At 42.9% G+C, this 20,641-nt stretch overlaps 1 protein-coding gene across 3 annotated transcripts in view; it reads right to left on the minus strand.

Moving 5' to 3' along the window:
* Positions 1 to 14,305, minus strand: part of CPZ (carboxypeptidase Z) — a 131,300-nt gene extending 116,995 nt beyond the window's left edge. For 2 of the 3 annotated variants that reach the window (XM_073647667.1, XM_073647677.1), the window contains exon 1: positions 13,808 to 14,302. In XM_073647667.1, the coding sequence (XP_073503768.1) occupies positions 13,808 to 13,907 (100 nt within the window). In that variant the 5' untranslated portion in view covers positions 13,908 to 14,302. Of the gene's footprint in view, positions 1 to 13,807 lie in introns of all 3 variants that reach the window. The other variant, XM_073647658.1, reaches the window with a different exon arrangement.
* Positions 14,306 to 20,641: the final 6,336 nt, after the last annotated feature.

Consider the following 20,641-nt stretch of genomic DNA (forward strand, 5'->3'; position numbering starts at 1 on the left):
CTCTACCCCATTCAGAACCTTTGGAGCATCATTAAAAGGAGTGTCTATGATGGCGGGAGGCAGTTCACATCTAAGCAACAGCTCTGGGAGGGTATTCTGTCCTCATGCAAAACAATTGAAGCAGAAACCATCCAAAACCTGACAAATTCAATGGACGAGAGAGTTCAGAAGCTCCTTTCGAACAAGGGGTCCTATGTGAAAATGTAACATCACCTAGAATAAAGTTTTGAGTTGAAAACTGTTTGATTTCAGTTTCTAACAACCTGCTAATGCTTATAATTTCAAAAATGACCATTTTTTTGGTCTTTATTAAAATGAAAAGGTTGATCGAAAAGTTTGGGGGATCTAAGAGTGTGGCAACCCAGTAGTCATGATTACTTCGAATTCTGACAATATGAGGGTCATGCTGCAGGTAGTGCAGGAAGAAGGCACTTATGTGTCTTGCGCATCTCGGAGCCCCAAAATTATTGTCCGGGCTAGATGCAGCTAAAAATTATTTTTAATTTTAAATCTGGTGGAGCTTATTATAGATGGCCTAATAGGATCAGTGCTGCACACTGCTACAAAGCCCAAATTATTTTCCAGTCAAGATACAGATAAACATGATTAGTAATTTGAAAGCTTAAAACGGTTGGTAGGGTGATTTTAACCAATCATCAAGCTTTTACTCTCCCCAGGATGACACAGGGGTAGAAAAGTCGTTTCGGATCCATGATTTGTTCATCTTTATGAACGTGAGTCTGTCTACATTATCAGTGGAGAGCCGCGTGTGCTTATCTGTCAGCACACCACCAGCAGCGCTGAACACACGTTCAGACAGAACGCTGGCTGCGGGGCATGACAAGATCTCCAAGGCGTAAGTGGCTAGCTCCGGCCATTTATCCAGATTGGAAGCCCAAAAAGAGCAAGGGTCCAGTGACACAGTCGTGGCTTCAATGTTTACTTGGAGATACTCCTGTACCATCGTCTCTAGGCTTTGACTATGTGTCAGACTTCTTGTCTCCTGTGGCCTTGCAAAGGATGGGCTAAAAAAGTGGTGAAATGATTCCGCAAAATTGATGTTACCAGCAGATACTGTGGTTCTGTTACGGTTTGAGTGCTGAACACTTGACGGTCCCACGGTTGGCAAGTTGGAACTGTGAGATTCACTACGTGCACCACTGGTGTTTTGTGGAAAAGCACATGTAAGATTCTGCAACAGTCTCTGCTGATACTCCTGCATGCGTGCATCCCTTTCTATGGCAGGAATAATTTCGGCAAATTTACTTTTGTACCGGGGATCTAACAGTGTGGCAACCCAGTAGTCAGGATTATTTCTAATTCTCACAATTCGAGGGTCATGTTGCAGGTAGTGCAGCAAGAAGGCACTCATGTGTGTTGCGCATCCAGGAGCACCAAGTCCCTGTTGTGTTGGTGGCGAGGTAACAATCATGCTTCCTTCCTCTGTCCTCTCCCCCCAACCTCGCACAACAGAAATGTGATCAAGGTCTCCCTCATCTGATGAGTCTTCCATCAGTTCGTCCTCCACTTCTTCCTGGGCTCCTGCACCTTCCTCACTAGTTTGGCTGCTACCATGCGCCCTGGTAAAACCATCTCCCCCACCCTCACATGCCTGCCGCCTTGGTGCTGCCGACCGTCTGGACCTTGCAGATGTTAGCCCTTCCGCATACAACTCCTCCTCCTCTACTTCCTCCACCTCCTCTTGTGCCACCACCTGACTCCGAATTCTGTTTAACATGTGCTCCAGCATGTAAATCACCGGAATAGTCATGCTGATAATGGCATCATCAGCACTAAACATCTTCGTCGCCATTTCAAAACTGTGCAGAAGGGTGCATAGGTCCCTGATCTGAGACCACTCCTCCAGCGTGATTTGCCCCACCTCTGGATCTCGTTGGCCCAGGCTATACGTCAGAACGTCAGAACGTATTGCACCAGGGCTTGTCGGTGCTGCCACAGTCGCTGCAACATGTGCAGAGTTGAATTCCACCGGGTAGGCACATCGCATTTTAGCCGGTGAAGTGGCAGGCCCAACGACTTCTGTAGAGATGTAAGTCGCTGAGCTGCGGGATGCGAACGGCGGAAGTGAGCACACAGCGACCGTGCCCTCTGCAGAAGGCCATCTAGTCTGGGATAGTGGGCTAAAAATTGCTGAACAACCAGGTTCAACACGTGAGCCATACAAGGCACGTGTGTGACATTGCCCCGGCGAAGGGCCGCACCCAGGTTTGCAGCATTGTCGCACACGGCCTTCCCTGGTTTCAGGTCCAGTGGAGACAGCCATTCATGAAATTGGTTCTCCAGAGCTGACCACAACTCCTCAGCTGTGTGACTCACATTTCCCAGACATTTCAAAGTAAAAACCGCCTGATGACGTTGAGCCCTACTGCCAGCATAGTAAGGAGGTGTGCAGGATCCCTTCTGCGCAGTTAGAAAGCTTGTGGCATGACCAGACAGGCTTTGGGTGCAGGTGGAAGACCGAGAGGAGGTTGAGGAGGCAGAAGCAGTGGAGGAACTTTGACATAAAAAGGATTGACGCACAACTCGTGGGGACGGCAAGACTTGGACAGCAGCCCCTTGTCCTGCTGTCACCATAGTTACCCAGTGCCCAGTCAGCGACATGTAACGCCCCTGTCCATGCCTACTCGTCCAAGTGTCTGTGGTGAAATGCACCCTGTCACACACAGAGTTTCTCAAAGAAGCGGTGATGTTGTGTGCGACATGCTGGTGGAGCGCAGGCACACCTTTCTTTGAGAAGTAGTGCCGACTGGGCATCTGGTACTGGGGCACTGCGACGGACATAAGGTCTCGAAAATCCTCTGTGTCCACCAGGCGGAAAGGCAGCATTTCTGTAGCCAAGAGCTTGCAGATGGTGAAATTCAACCTCTTAGCTTTCTCATGGCTAGGAGGAAATGGTCTTTTACTTGTCCACATCTGAGGGACCGAGGGCTGGCTATTGTGCTTAGACGGGGTTGATAAGGGTGTCCCCGGCAAACTGCCGGTCTGTGAGGAAGATGCAGGCGGACATGTTAGGTTGCCTTGATCCAAAGGTGGTGCTATCGATGTCGGACAGCGCTCAACACCAGCTGGTGTTACCACCTCCAAAGAAAATGATGACCTGCCAATCACGCTGGCTGTTGCGGGTAAAGAGGTGGCAGGTCTGCGCCCCAAAACAGGTGTGACTGCTGTCCCCCCAGTCACAGAGGATGAAGAGGCCGCGGATGCACAAGATATGGCAGACGGTGGTTGGCCCGGCCGGCTAGACCGCATTGTAGCACACTGAGCTTCCCACTGCAACTTATGCTTCATGTCCATGTGCCGGTTCATGCATGAAGTACTCAAACTATGTATTTTTTGGCCTCTACTTAGCTTTTGCTGACAAATGTTACAGATAACACGAGTTGGGTCATCTTTATCGATCTGAAAAAATGCCCAGGCTATGCAAGGCATAGCACCCATGCGACCTGAAGAGCCACCACGACTTGTGGTGAGAGGCAGAGTTGTGTTTGAGGATGCAGTTGTTGACGTGCTTCCAGTACTACGTCTCTGTCCAGGAAGGCGCAACCTGACCTCGTCGTCACTAGCATCTTCCTCCACCCCCTCTGCTGACCTCATCTCTTGGCTGACTGTGGGTTGACAGTAAGTGGGATCTCCAACCTCATCATCATCACCCTGTGTGTTATCACACCCGTCGTCCTCAGAGCCAACCTGTTCCTGCCCTGACAAAAAACTAAAGTTGTCGCTCCAATCAGGTATTTGAGTCTTATCATCGTCTTCCTCATTGTCTCCACCAACAGGAGTTACAGTTTGGGAATGAGGGTCTACATTATGGTCAGAACCTTCTGCGTCTGGTCCTGGATCCGACTCATAAAGATTCTGGGCATCAGTGCAGATCATTTCCTCGTCTGGATTCACAGAAGCGCTGGAGTCGACCTCTGATTCCCAGGCTATAGTATGAGTAAACAGCTCTGCAGACTCAACCATCTGTTCTACCTCATACTCAGACAGGCAGCTGGAGATTTGGGAGCTGTGAGGAAGCAAGTGCGATTTGGGTGACACCTTTGAGGACTGGAGTATTTGTGATGTTGAAGTTGATGTGGAGGAGAGCCCACTTAAAGGAGCACTTGATATCCGTTGAAGCACCTGCTGTTTTTGTGCCTCATCTGGAATTTGTAGCGATTGGCGTGGCCGTAAGAAAGGGATCTTATCACATTGTCCGCTAAAAGAAGTAGACATTTTAGTTTGGCTGGAAGATGGTCTTTCTTCTGCAGATGTTACTGTTGCTTTAACACCTACCCCACGGACACAACCTTTTTTCCCCTTCCCAACACGCCTATTCCCCTTTCCACCAGCAGCAGGCCTTTTTCCACTCATTTTGGTGGTTAACTAATTCACAACTCTGGAGTTGTTTGCACAAAAAAACAATGGATGGTAACCGAGCAGAGCTGAGTGGCCAAACTGTGGTATTAGGCCAAAACTATTGGCTGGGTTAGATGCAGAAAAAAATTATATTCAATTTGCAACCTGATGGAGGTCAGTATAGATGGACTAATACAACAAGTCCCACACACAGCTAGAAGCCCAATATTTTTTCAGAGGTAGATGCAGAAAAAAATATATTCAGTTTGCAACCTGATGGAGGTCAGTATAGATGGACTAATACAACAAGTCCCACACACAGCTAGAAGCCCAATATTTTTTCAGAGGTAGTTGCAGAAAAAAATATATTCAGTTTGCAACCTGATGGAGGTCTGTATAGATGGATTAATAGAACAAGACCCACACACAGCTAGAAGCCCAATATTTTTTCAGAGGTAGATGCAGAAAAAAATATATTCAGTTTGCAACCTGATGGAGGTCAGTATAGATGGACTAATACAACAAGTCCCACACACAGCTAGAAGCCCAAATATTTTTTCAGAGGTACTGTAGATGCAGATAAAAATTATTTTTAATTTGCAACCTGATGGAGGTCAGTATAGATGGACTAATAGAGAAAGTCCGACACACTGCTAGAAGGCCAAATATTTTTTCAGAGCTAGATGCAGAAAAAAATTAGATTCAGTTTGCAACCTGATGGAGGTCAGTATAGATGGACTAACAGAGAAAGTCCCACACACTGCTAGAAGGCCAAATATTTTTTCAGAGCTAGATGCATACAAAAAATTATTTTGAATTTGCAACCTGATGGAGGTCAGTATAGGTGGACTAATAGAACAAGTCCCACACACTGCTAGAAGGCCAAATATTTTTTCAGAGCTAGATGCAGAAAAAAATTATATTCAGTTTGCAACCTGATGGAGGTCTGTATAGATGGATTAATAGAACAAGACCCACACACAGCTAGAAGCCCAATATTTTTTCAGAGGTAGATGCAGAAAAAAATATATTCAGTTTGCAACCTGATGGAGGTCAGTATAAATGGACTAATACAACAAGTCCCACACACAGCTAGAAGCCCAAATATTTTTTCAGAGGTACTGTAGATGCAGATAAAAATTATTTTTAATTTGCAACCTGATGGAGGTCAGTATAGATGGACTAATAGAGAAAGTCCGACACACTACTAGAAGGCCAAATATTTTTTCAGAGCTAGATGCAGAAAAAAATTATATTCAGTTTGCAACCTGATGGAGGTCAGTATAGATGGATTAATAGAACAAGACCCACACACAGCTAGAAGCCCAATATTTTTTCAGAGGTAGATGCAGAAAAAAATATATTCAGTTTGCAACCTGATGGAGGTCAGTATAGATGGACTAATACAACAAGTCCCACACACAGCTAGAAGCCCAATATTTTTTCAGAGGTAGATGCAGAAAAAAATATATTCAGTTTGCAACCTGATGGAGGTCAGTATAGGTGGACTAATAGAACAAGTCCCACACACTGCTAGAAGGCCAAATATTTTTTCAGAGCTAGATGCAGAAAAAAATTAGATTCAGTTTGCAACCTGATGGAGGTCAGTATAGATGGACTAACAGAATGATGCTATGCCCAAAAGATTTTACTTCACTAGGTGCAGTAAAAAAATTGGTATTCTATACACAGCTGGTATATCTTGCAACACAGATAGGCTACTCCACTGACTAACACACTCTGCAATAGGCCAAAAAGGATTAGCTTTGCTAGATTCAGCCAAATGCTGTGAAAAAAACTTGCACAGCACTGGCACAGACCTGCCTGGCAAAAACTGATAGGAACTGATGTAACCTAGTCCTGAAAAGGACTCCAATTACAATTAGTCTTTACTCCCACAACCTATCTATTTAAGAGCACAGACCTGCCTGATAAAAGTCGTAGGAAATGCTGTAACCTAGTCCTTAAAAGGACTGCAATCACAACTATTCCCTACTCCCAAGCTATCTGTATATTTGTGCGAAAATTGGCTTGAAATTAACAAGGTATAGCGCACACAGCAACAGCGGTGCCGTCTAACACGCAGCTGCAGCAGTGAGAAAATGGTGGCGACGGGGAAAATGGCTTGGTCTTATAGGGCAAGGACATGTGACATACACTGCCAATGACACATGCCCTTGCTTGTGTGAAAAAAGCACTTCGCTCCGTGTGTGCGCTGCTGATAGGCTGACAGATTGCACCTCCCCACTGTAAATGCGGGAAAGAGAAAAAAAAATGGAGTTCTTCATTATTCCTGCAGAGATCCATCCCCTGCCCCTCCCCCCACCCCGCTGTACACTCAAACTGCGTATTAACATTAATTTTCATCATTACTGAGAAAAAATCCAGTTATGATTTTGGTGCACGAACAGTTATCGAACATAACCTCGAACAGCCGAATTTTTCTCAAATTGTTCGTGTTCGCCGACCGGCTCGAACACCGCCCAAAACAGCTCGAATTTGAGATTGGCGAACAGTTCGAGTAGAACAACGCTCATCTCTACCTAAGACAACTGTTCAACCAAAATATGTCCGCACGGATTCATTTTAGCTTTTTAATCTATAAACTGCACACGTCCCCTCCAAAAAAGAATATATTTTGTGGATTTGCTTTGTATAACTGTACACCACTACTATTTCCAAGACAGATAACCTAAACTTTATTCCCTAGTCACCTACCGCTGGTTAAGCACTTTCTCTAGCTCCTCTGCAAATATCATACTGAGTATTAAAGGGGCAATGCAAAACTCACACTGATTTAATCCTAAATGCCTATCTAAATGCTTTTCTAATGTACCTTAATTAAAAATTATTTAACATTCTATCACTTATCTAACTGCATTTCTTTTTTAAAAACTTCCTGTCTGATGATATTGTGTTTGAGAATCCCCAGTGAATGCTGAGATACTCAAACAAGACGTCATCAAAGGCAGAGGCTGCGGTCACTGCCGCAGCCTCTGTCCTCACCCTGAAATGACGCATCAGTGACTTCTGTTCTAGGGGCTGGGCTAGTCCCTGCTCTACTGAACATACGTTGGTTGTTAATTCCGACTTATGTTCAGTAGGATCTTGTCACTGTGCAATATTCTTTTTAATGCACAGTGACAGTGCGCTCCCTCTCCAGCTCTGATGAGAAGTGACAAGCAGGCAAAAAAAGCACACTGTCATTGTGCATTGTAAGGAGATTATCCAGCGGTATTACTGCTTGCCAGGTTATCTCCTTACAATGCGTACTGACAGTGCACTCTCTTGCCGGCTTGTTACTTCTCATCAGTGCCAATGAAGGAGCGCACTGTCATTGTGCATTAAAAAGAATATTGCACAGTGACAAGATCCTACTGAGTATACGTTAAAATTGACAACCGACGCATGCTTAGTAAAGCAGGGACTAACCAAGCACCTCAAATGGACGTCACTTCTGCCCCCAGATGACATCTCATTTCGGTATACCAGCATACACTAGTGATTCTCAAATGACAGTTCATCAAACAGGAAGTTGGTAGAATAAAAATAAAGCAATTAGAGAGAGTAGAGAGGGAACGGTATGGAATTTTTAATAAAAGTATATTAGAAAATAAATTAGATTAATACAATAAATAGACATTTAGGAAAAAAACAGTTTTTGTTTCTGACTACCCCTTTAAAAAGGACTTTTCACTGGATTTTTTTTCATTTAAACGTAGTGCCCCCTCCAACTGCTGCAGCTCTACTGATTATGGAAAAGTGTTTCTTTTTCTTCTGGGCCCCTCCATAATAAAGGTACAAATTTTCCCTTCAAACAACTTGGCATATACCACAGAACTTCTGCTCATTCTCCTCTGACACGGACCAATCAAAACACAGCTACACCCACAAGGGACATTCTACGGTATACACCAGTTGGACAAGGGGAAAATTTGCTCCTTTATTACCGGTGGCTTATCTTTAGAACGGAGGGTCACAAAAGAAAAAGAAAAACTGTTCCAGAATCAGTGGATCAGCGGCAATTGGATGAGGTACTAAGTTTTAAAAAAAAAAAATCAGTTGAAAGATCCTCTTTTAATATATATCAGCGGTGCCATAAACCCTTTTCAGCACCAGTAAATGTATCAGGATTTTCTTAATGAACTCTTTATTAACTTCTTTTTCTTACCCCAAGACAAACTTCTAAACAAGATGCAAATGGCTTGAGCTGTAATTACTTCAGGTCAGGGATTTATTATTGCAGACTATTGACATTCCAGATGATGGACAATGAAGCAAGTCTGGACAATCCCTGACTTATCTGGGACACAGGGACTTTACCAAACCCATCAGCACTTCTAAATATCTTGCTTTGTGGATGCTTCACTACACCGTCATAAGATAATATAGCAAGTCTTGGAATCTCATAACGCCTCCATTTCTGAATGAATCACTTCTCTACATTCCTGAATACTATATCTCCAATCATTACAGGGTAAAAATACCCAACTGCTAGCACAACAGGGTCATTAAAGGCTGCTATCCCCACAGGCTATACTAGGCTAAAAGGAATGAGGACTGGGATAATCCATCAGAGAGGAGAGAAAACTATCTCTAGAGAAATCATGAATACAGGTCAGGACGTCACATTTATGAGCTTAGCAAGTGTTTTCCAACCGATCTGAAATCAAGGAAAATACTGGAGTAGTCTTACAAAAAAAGAAACTAAGAAATGTATCAAATTTTACATTGTGGATTTTTATGCTTTTCTATGCCTTTATAATTTTTTCTTTTTTTTTTTTTAAATTGCAGCATACTCTGGATATGAAAAAATTTTTTAGCCGTTTTTCCATAGAAAAAATAAATGTCAAAAGTGTAATCAGACAAATGAATTAAAACTCTTGCAAAAAAAAAAATTAAATGTATAGTGTTTTTTTACAAGCACAAAAAAATATGTTTCTGTTTATATGGCCCAATAGTTTTTTAATAACATTGTATGCTTTTAAGGAACTGTTCAACTGGAAATATTAAAAAAAATGCTTCTATGTGTAGATATTGCTATGACACACTTGTTATGGCGCCCCCTACTATTCTTGATTCCCTCTCAGAACCTCAAGTTAACGTGTCAAGTGCCGATGAGAAGACGCTGCTTCTGGGGCTCTGAATCTTTTTGGCCGATTCGTACATAGCAGGAATCACTCCGCCGCCAGTTTACAAAAGGATCTAGGAGCTGAGACCGAGCTACTGAGCATGTGTGACCTCCAGCACTGGACACATTAGGTGGACGTTCAGCGAGGGAAACAAAATAACAGCAGGCGGCACCATAACAAGTCTGTAACAGCAATATTTACACACGAGCATTTTATTTATTCCACAGGAAAATTGTTCTCCTTTGTAATTATTGGACGCATTTTTTTAAAGATTGTCAATATAAAATTATTTTTGGTAAATAGGTCAAATGTAACAAGCCCCGTCGCAACATTATTATTATTATTATTATTATTTATTATTATAGCGCCATTTATTCCATGGCGCTTTACATGTGAAAAAGGGGTATACATACAAGAACAATTACAAAAATCTTGAACAAAAATGCAACGGCAAAATGGTACAGGAGGAGCGAGGACCCTGCCCGCGAGGGCTCACAATCTACAAGGGATGGGTGAGGATACAGTAGGTGGGGGCAGAGCTGTCGTGCAGCGGTACGGTGGAGCGACGGTTACTGCAGGTTGTAGGCTTGTCAGAAAAGGTGGGTCTTCAGGTTCCTTTTGAAGGTTTCCATGGTAGGCGAGAGTCTGATGTGTTGGGGTAGAGAATTCCAGAGTAGGGGGGATGCACGGGAGAAATCTTGTATACGATTGAGAGAAGAGGAGATAAGAGGGGTGTAGAGAAGGAGATCTTGTGAGGATCGGAGGTTGCATGCAGGTATGTATCGGGAGACTAGGTCACAGATGTATGGAGGAGACAGGTTGTGGAAAGCTTTGTATGCCATGGTTAGGGTTTTGAACTGGAGTCTCTGGGCAATGGGGAGCCAGTGAAGGGATTTACAGAGAGTAGAGGCCGGGGAATAGCAGGGGGACAGGTGGATTAGTCGGGCAGCAGAGTTTAGGATAGATTGGAGGGGTGCAAGAGTGATAGAAGGGAGGCCACAGAGCAGGAGGTTGCAGTAGTCGAGGCGGGAGATGATGAGGGCATGCGCTAGTGTTTTTGCAGAGTTGTGGTTGAAGAATGTGCTGATCCGGGAGACGTTTTTGAGTTGGAGTCGGCAGGAAGAGGAAAGGGCTTAGATATGTGGTTTGAAGGAGAGGTTAGAGTCCAGGGTTACCCTGAGGCAGCGAGCTTGTGGGACTGAGGAAAGTGGGCAGCCATTGATTTTGATGGATAGGTCAGATGGGGGGGCTGAATGAGATGGGGGAAAGATGATGAATTCAGTTTTATCCATGTTAAGTTTTAGAAATCTAGCAGAGCAGAAGGATGAGATCGTGACAGACATTGTGGGATTCTAGTTAGTAAGGAGGTGATATCAGGTCCAGAGAGATAAATCATGGCCATGGTTGGGGCTACACAGCGACTTTGGACACAACAGGTCTTGCAGGGATAGATCCCTGTATGGTGCTGCCAAATCATAGCCTAGTGCAAATGAATGGGGTCACTTTACCACCTACAATTCGCAAAAAATCCACATGATCCCGACTATTTGCAACTTGCTTGTAGCGACACCTTGTAGATCACAGTAGGCTGCAATGTAGCAATGGCATACAGCAATTTTTGCATGACTCATGTTGTGGGCATAGTCACCATATAGTCCTATCCTAAACAAATATTCTCACTTTAGACATTTAGAACTTTTCTACTTGCATTTAAAAAGCTACAGTTGTCTCCTGCTTTCACTTTAGACATTGTATGGTGTATCTACAGGATACACTATAAATGCCTGACAGGTATAATTCCTATTTCTTGGACCACCTATTGTCAGGAGAACATGGGTCCACTTTGTAGGACCATCCAGAAGAATAATAATTGCATTTCTTTCCATTAAATGTAATCTGGCAGCTGATACATGCTGCCCTTTCCATGGTCAGCATCAGGCACTGGCTGTTTGATCTCAGCCAGGTATGTTGGACTCTAAAATGCTGCGGCGATTTAGAGAAAAACAAAATTTGAGTTTAGTCTGATGGTTGGGTCCCCGATGGCTTCTCCCACCTGCTCCTTTTGAGTGACAGGTCTCTCCCTGTGCGCGTGTATAGGGAGAGACCTGTCAATCCAGTGTAGTGGGTGGAGAGATGCTACAGGGACGCTACAGGGGACCCACCTGTTTGACTACATTCCCGTGTGACTCGGTCCCCGATGGCTTTTAAAGTATGGTTTCTCGGAAACACTGCATCGTTTCAGAGTCAAACATACCTGGCTGAGATCATACAGCCAGTGCCTGACACATGCTGTCCGTGGATTCGGCAGCACGTATCCGCTGTCAGGTTCCTTTTAACATTTATCCAGTACTGGAACTTCAAAAAATACTATGAATAATGCATAAATATCTAAAGTAGGAAAATCCTTTAATGCTTCAAATTCCATATTTTTTTACTCATGATGTGATTAAATACTAACAAAAGAACAGAAGAAAAACATCTCCCAAAGGAAAATTTTTTTTTTATCCTTAGGTGTCATTACTGGGCAGGATAATAGAGCATAAATGCAGCCCAATGAATGAAGCCCTAGAGGGATTTTCCGGGAAGGTATAGGTGATATACCCTCACCAATCGGCAGAATGGGGCACTTTTATTCAAGCTAGAAGAGAGCGGCTGTGCACATGCCTGACAGTCACTCCATTAATTCTCTATAGGACTGTGGCTCACTGTTTAAAACAGCGCCATAGAAAATGACTGGAACGGCAGTTGAGTATGTGCACTGCCAATCCGTTGTTACGGGGATAAAAATTCCCCGTTCTGCAAATCAGTGGTCGGACAATCACGGATCAATAGGTAATCATCTATTCTGAGGATAGGTGATCATTTCCCTTCACTAGACAATCTCTGTAATCTGGCCATAGTCGTAACAAGATTGCCATCTGAACCCACCAATATCAAGTCTGTTAATCATCTAATGTGTATGGGGCTGTCTCAAATCTCCCCTGATGATAGTTGTTGGAGAGGAAAAAAATGGATCGGGCTGTTGGATTTCAACATGCCCAATCGTTTAGGTGTATGGCAGCACTTAACCACCATCTCCATATTACGGGCATTATGCATTATTAGGAAATATATTGTGAATCCCACCTTCATCTATTGTGCAATATACAAGTCCATGTCCCTGGGGGAATTCACAATCTAATGTCCCTTTAACACCAGATAGCTCCCACTTTAATAACCCCAATGAATTCCCAGTGTGGGAACCAACAGTCTTCTGATCCATTAGAGAAAACCTGATTACAAGGAATCCCACTGCTAGGCCTAAGCTGTGATCAGTTGTTATATCGGAGGGGGTCCACATGGCAAATACTTACACAACCCATTGAAGTCAATGGGCTTCTTCTGATATCAATGGATGCGGGCATGCATCCGGAGAACAGTCACGTGTGACTCGGATCTTGGCTGTTGTAGTACAGTTAGTAACAGATCATGGATCCTTCTTCTGAACATATCCCAACCTTACGAAAATCTAGTATAAATGTGGGTCTCTCAAGTGTACCCCAATGGCTTTTGCAGTGATCAAACATGTTGTATTTTAGCATGCCCCATCTTGTGTTGCTACGGTAGATAAATGGACAACCATCGCCACTCTCTCCACAGTATAACCAAACCAAGTATAAATGCTTATTAGTGCTTGTGCAGACAACCATATTTTCGGTCCCAGTGCAATCCAATCTTTTGTCCAATGTTATTCTATGGGACCGTGCACATGTCCAATTTTTTCCTGGGACGGAGTTTGTCCGAAGAAAAAAAAAAAAATCACAGCATGCATGATTTGCATCTGATATTTGGATCACACTCGGCCACACAAGTCAATGATTCAGTAGAAAAAAAAAAGTCGGATGTCATCCGAGTGAGGTCCAATTTTCATAGGACTGATAACGGAGAAGATGTAGACTTTTTCCATCTTCTCCTCATCCGAGAAAATCGGATCACACTCTGATCACAGTGTGATTAGTATAACTGGACCGATATTCTAGAATGAGAAAAAGTTGCGTGACTCCAGCCAAGGAAGGACAGGGGAGATATCCTGTGTATACCAAACTGCTAAATATAATTTTATATACAATATATATATTTATTATACACACAGTATGTATGTTTATAAAGGTAGTTTTATTTATTTACAATCATTTGATCATGAATTTAATTTTGGAAACATGCAAGTAAGAAGTTTACTTTGAAGCAAAATGTTTGTAGAAAGTTTATAAAGACACACACAAGAAGTGATAGTAAAGAAGCACAAAATCATGAAAACTAGTATATAATGTTCTTACCCAAGGCTCGGTCTCCAGGGAAGCAGCTGGGGGTGCAGTGCACGACCCCCACAATGATGATGAGCAATCCTCCAAGCAGGGGATACCTGGATCCTGCCATTGTTGTGAGCAGACTGATGTGGCACAGGCAGCAGCAGGAAGGTCTGCACCACTTCTGAGAGTCTGGGCTGTATCAAGACACTTTTTTTCTTTCTTTCCAGGCAGCCAAATTGCTCACGTGTTACATTGAATACATCCCTGGGGTCATGTTACATTGGATGGTCTGGGGATATCCAGATTAACCATGAGCAGGCTGCAGATCCCTAGCCAGTCTGCAAGACAATAGTTTTCCCCCATACATAGTGGATTATTAATTCCCGGCTCTTTGTAAGTATTTACAAGCTGAAGTACAGGCCAGGGATGACTATGAATTACTGAGTAAAGGAGGCAGATATGTTTCCCTTACTTTGAGGGAATGCATACTGTACGTCTCTCACTATTCCCTCGCTTATGGTTGCACAAGAGTAAAAATGCTCCCAGTCTATAACTGGTAACCGCAGCACCACAAAAATTCACATGGATTCTTGCTATGTACACAACGACGCTCGGGGGACGAGTCCGTAAAGTCTTGCAAGCATCTCGTACATTATAAAAGACATACCGGTAGATAGCACCTCCTCTAGCCCCGCTGGGATGAAAGGGTTAAATAAGACAGTAGAATCATAGAATGTTCGGGTCCCTTCCAACTCTAACATTCTAACATTCTATGATTCTACTGTCTTATTTAACCCTTTCATTACAGCCGGGTCTTTAGGAGGTGCTACGCTGTGCGACGGGGCTCAAAGACCCCTCTGTGCATATCAGAAACCATCCGCAGTATAAATACTACATGGTAGATAGGGGTTTTTGCTTGTTTTTTTTTACAGATTTTTACAAAGGGCCCCCAAAGAGCTTCAAGGTTTTTCTCAGTTTCAGACTTAAAGGGGTTAACAAAAGAAAAAAAAAAGAAGACACTTTCGGAGTTATTTACATTAATAAAAGTAATAATTATATTATCCACCGCTTTCCAGGTCCCTAGCCATTCTCTGTACTTTCCGCTCCATGAGGATTTCCATCTCCATTCCCTGTGCTACTCCATCTGGACAGTCATGTGACCTATGCAGCCAATCACTGGCTGTATAGTTGTTTTGGTCACCTCTTAAGCTAGTGTTTGGGGGCTGCAGTCACATGTCTGTCCAGATGGAGGAGGACAAAGATTAGCTAGAGATACAGCAACCAGGAAAGTAAGAAACTTGAGGGATTGGTAAGGCGAGTATGACTTCTTTTAAATAGAATTTTGTACTTCAAAAAAAAAAGTGGTCAGAAAACCCCTTTGACTTTTCATTATTATAGAATGTTAGTAATACCGGATGTTTATGCCAAGCATTATAAACCATAAGGTTATTTAGATCTTAGAAATCTTTTCATTGAGGCAAATATATGGTGCCACTTTAGACCCTAAACACCCTACATAGGGGACCCTGGGTTTGTGTGTGGTTGTGTTGCTGCTTCACACACCTCCAAATTATGTTCTGGCACCATTTCTGTGGTACCAGACCCCTTTAAACTCATGGTGAAGGAACCAGATAAGTTTTCAAAAAGAAAGTCCTTTTTACTAACAAAAAAAGTTATGTACAGAGGGTAGCAGGAATAAAGCTTACTGTTGTATTCTGCGCAATACAGAGGCACATACTTTTTGGTACTGGATGGCGGCACAATACTTGTGATGAACGTTACTGAAGCACAACAGTACAAATTAGGTAACTCCATCTTCCCGGTACAGGGCCACATGGGTCAGTGTGCTTCGTTGTAACCACTGCATCCTAACTGCACTCTGTGTGAACGGTGTAAGGGAGCGCTCTCTAGCTACGACCTTACTGACGTGCCACAGCTGATCCCATATCCCTTCACAGCTGATCTCCAGGTCTGGCTAACACCACTGCTTCCTTTAGCTTTGCTTTTCCAATTTTTAAGTGCCCCAACTTGCCTGCTATGAGGAACTGCCATCAGTGTAGAATGCTTGCTGAGACATGTACCCTTTCCTTGTCTTGGCTGCCACACACACACCCAGTGATGATAACCTTCCTATAAGGTTGTCCTTTCTTTTTTTCTGCTCACTAACAACTCACTATCAAACAGAAACTGCCACACTAGTCCCTATTACTCCTCCTCAACTATGGGATGGCACTACAGTTAACCCTGTCACCCTTGAATAAGGGGAACTGCAGTCTCCATGAAGATAAAAACATGCCATACAATAAATTTTGCGCACATTAAAACAACAGGGGTCTTCAGAGGGGTGTTACACCATCTAACAGCAGTGACTTGAGCAAGTTTTTTTTACTGCTGTTAAACTCATTAAGGCCACGTTCATGTGTCCAGTATTAAATCAGTATTTTATATCAGTATTTGTAAGCCAAAGCCAGGAGTGGGTGAAAAATGCAAAAAAGTGGTGCATGTGTAGAGGTGGAGAAGACACCCCTCGAAGACCCCAGTTGTTTAATGTGTGAAAAATGTACACCATTTCATGTTTTTACCCTCCTGGAGGCTGAAGTTACTGTTAGTCAGGGGTGACAGGGTGAACTGTAGGGTCGGCCCATAGTTGGTAGAAAACTAGAGAAGATATAGGACTCTAAGAGCTTTATCCAGGTGTGTGCTGAGGACAGCCAAATTTGCAAAGTGGTAACAAGCCTTACAACTGACAAGCAACAGGAACGGCAGAAACACTTCTCAGCAAGGAAAGTTGGTAAACCTAATAGAAATAGAAAAGTCTCAGAATGCAGGTAAAGTGTTAGCCAGACCTGAAGATCAGCCATGAAGGAATATGGGGTCAGCCAGGCTGGAGCATGTCAGTAAGGTGGTAGCTATAGAGAGCTCCCTTACACCATTCACACAGAGTGCAGCGAAACACATTGACTCGTGTGGCCTTGTAACGGGAAGATGGAGATTCCTTGCGTAGCCTGAATGGCAATGTTCACCACAAGTTATGTGTCGCCGTCTATAACCACCACGTATGTGCCTCTGTCCTGAGAGAGAGAAGAAAATGTATTCAAGAACTGTACCTGCTACTATCTGTATATAGTTCCAACACTTAGTAAAGAAGAGTTTATTTTTCTAAAACTGTCTGACTTATTCTCCAATAATGTTAAGGGTCCACAATGACACGGCAGAGTCTACCTTGAGAGTGACGTTTAAGGAAAAAAACATTAGTGCACACACCTAGGGACCCAATTGTATGGTGTTTAGGGCTTCCGAAGTAAAAAAAAAAAAAGTTATAAATCTTGGATGAGGGGAGAAAAAAACGAAAGCTGAAAAGACAAAAAAATTAGTCATGGGGGGGAAGAGGTTAATTACGTTATTATAAAAACAAATTAGTAGAAAACCGTTTGGCATTGACCCTTGTCCTTTTCTTGGAAGAAGTCCACTTTATTACACATGTCTGGCGTTAGTTAATAAGATACAGTGAAGGTTGAGCAATAGACTTGTGTACAGGGATTGTGTTTTGCAGCTAAAATAGAGTAAGTATATGCCAGAGTGGGACGTAAAAAATGGACATACGTATGGTTTGAAAATGGGATGAAAATCCTATGAGTTGTTAAAGGGCTTTCCTGGGACTCAAAGCGGAGCGGTCATCATATTTCACAATACAGACTGCATGCATTGTTAAACAAATCTCTAAGACCTGTGAGGCTGGTGTACATAATTGACTAATCCATGTCAAAATGGCTATATAATCCTTTTTGAAAGTTTTCTCACTTAACATTAAAATAAGCTTTAGCTGTACTCAAAAAATCAGCCATTTTGAAATGGATTTTCACAGTAAATGCAAGAGTCCCACTAGGCCTAAGGGGTTCTGTTTAATAATGTATCTATCTTATATTAGGAAAAAAAATAAAATCTAGATTTTTCTTCAAATCCGTGGCAAAATCAGCAACAAATCTATTCACTTGTGGATTTCACTGCGGATTTCCCATGGATTTTATCTTATACATTGCAAAAGGGTAATTTTTGTGGTTAAAATACATGGCATAAATTAACATTGATTTATCATCCGCTCTACGAATACACAGATGGAATCTGAATCAAAAAAGGCACTGTCCAATCAAAGGCTATGTGCGTCTCCCAGAATCCGCCTGAAAAAGCACCATAAAATGAACATAATGCACAGCAGTGTCAAAACAAACTACTGTGCACATGTTCCATTTCGTTACTTCTTTTAACCGCTTCAGGGTTTGAAAACCATGAGGATGTTAAAATAAATGACATGCTAATTATTCAGCATGAATTGGAAAGAAAAAGACAGGTAAGGTCCGGACGCTGTGGCAGTGTCACAGCGGTAACCTATATGCCTCCTCAAAGTGGTCATCACATGGCTTGATGCGTTTTGCCTCTGCATCTTAGGGTGGCTTCCATTTTTGTCTTGGGATGGGTGTGGTTTGTCTCTGCAGGAATTTAAACCAGCTGTGTCCTGCAGAGATTATGTTCCTTGGCCAATCCCGTGTCAGCAGGCTGTATATCTGGCAGCTCCACCCATGCCTCTTGCCTGAATGTTGGTTCCTAGCCTGTTTCTTCAGCTAGAGTCCTGCTTGTGTGTTGTTTGTTTCTCCTGTTTTAAACCTGTCTTGTCTGATCTCTCTGCTCCTGACCTCCACTATGTATCCTGACCTGTGCTGCCCATCCTGACCTCAGACCGCCTGACCACATTTTGTCTTTGCCCTGCTGTACTGCGTTCCCTTGTCTCTGACCCTTCCCCCGGTCAGCTGCTGCAGTCCCGGGGACTGTCATAGAGTGGTACCTGGCGACTACTTGCGGCCAAGCCTATCCTCATCGCCAGAGACTCTAGCAAAAAACAGGTAGTTGCTTAGTCTCGCCTCTCCAGGGTAAGCCTGGCCTATGGTGCAGTGGGTCCACATCCACCAGCATTACATTTGCCCCCCAACGTTACAGAGAGTGGAGGCCAGTGGTCTTCTCTGCCACAGCGCCTGGACCATATCCGCCTTTTTCTGTTTCCAATTCCTGCTCATGGTACGGCTCCAGCCCAAGGTGACTGGGGACAGTGGACGGTGCACTAGTGGTCTGTGAGAGCTGCCTATGCTGTTTTCAGTCTTGTGTCTGTTCAGCACAACCATCGGCGGTGAGTGACATTCATCTTTCTGCCGACGTCCGGTGTTGCCGATTCACACATGGAGAGCTATATTTTTTTTTCCTGCATACAAATTTTTCAGGCGGCCTCCACTTGAAAGCTGTCCACGCTTTATACTTCACAGTACAAAATGAAAGGTGCCAGCGGTGAAGCCACTTCATCCACCGAAAAATTCTCTTTACAGCTTTTATCGATCAGGCTAATTAATTTTATATTTTGACAGATCTTACTTTTACAGATGAGCACAAATTAAATGTTTTATTTTTTAATATCTGTATTTTTAATGATGGTAAAAAGGATTCAAATTAGTACATTTTTTTTCTAATTTTGTAAAGTTTTATTTTTGACTTTGTGTGTGTGTGTGTATATATATATACTGTATATATATATACATTTTTAGTCCCTTTACAGGACTTGAGCTTGCAATCATCTGATCGCTTATACTATATACTGCAATATCACAGTATCTACGCAATATATAGTGAAAATAATTTTCTCCCAGCTACAGGCCGATCTTCATAGGAGTATCATCATGGCAGGCACAGGGGTCATTAGTAGACTTCCTGCTGACAGGGTAACCATCACCCCGCGATCGAGACATGAAACATCCAATTGGCATGGCATGTGGATTGGCTCGTCCTCGGGCAGTAGGCCATACATGCCAATAGCCGAGATTAACGGCATCATTTAACAAGTTAACAGCAGCGGGTGGAACTCCACTCCACTTGCTGCTGTAAGGGCGCAGTCAGATGGCCTTATAAATCAGACCAAGATTGGACCGCAATGCTCAGACTTGCCAGTGGCATACTTGATTCGCACTTTATAGCTTCATTTATTTCTACGCACTTGTCACACTCTGGTTGGGAGAGCTGTGGCCAGTCCCATTATAGCGGTCTGATTTATACAACCGTCTGACTGCACCCTTAGAGGCTGGTAATGGCTCCCTCTCCTGCCCCTCATACACATGGCATGCACTCTCTCCCGACGAGTGTAATATATGTACATTGCTTGTTGTTTAGGGGTTAAATCAGTGTTTTGTCTTACATGTATTTTTTTTTAATTATAGGCAATCTTTTATCAAAACAATATAGAAATCTTGCAATTTTCATACTGGCTATTGTAGATTTATGCTTGCTATATTTACTAAAGAGTTTTCAGCATCTTCATTATCATGATAGACAGGATTACAATGGCGGGTAACACCTTTAAACAGATCTGATATCTCTGACTCCACCAATCACAATACTTGGTGTCGCACCTCACCTCCTCCCCCCTTCTCAATGACTTTGCGCACGAACATTAGATGCTTCAATACAAAAGAAATGGTCTGAGTAAGTCTATTGCTGCTAATGTACATGTGAATATCCTGAAATAACAGGAAGTAGAAATCTGTAATAGCTGCAGTGGCCAATATGAAAACTGCAAGATTCATTTTTCACATAAATATGGTGAAATTAAAAATCTAATTTTTTTTTCTTTTTGTAAAATATACCTAACGTAGAAACCTGATTTAAAGAGAAAGTCATTTTCTGATGACACATTCTCTTTAAGTCAGTTATTGACTTTCATGTTGGCTACCTAAAGGAGGCACGAGAGACAGTTTTTTTTCCTTTTCAAGGAGAGATAATTTCCATACTTTATCTGTTCCATACATGACCTGGATCGCTGCAAGA

This window comes from Phyllobates terribilis, unplaced genomic scaffold, assembly GCF_046119375.1.
Source record: "Phyllobates terribilis strain yellow unplaced genomic scaffold, ASM4611937v1 Scaffold_1__5_contigs__length_1240528914, whole genome shotgun sequence".
In the NCBI taxonomy this organism is placed as follows: Eukaryota; Metazoa; Chordata; class Amphibia; order Anura; family Dendrobatidae; genus Phyllobates; species Phyllobates terribilis.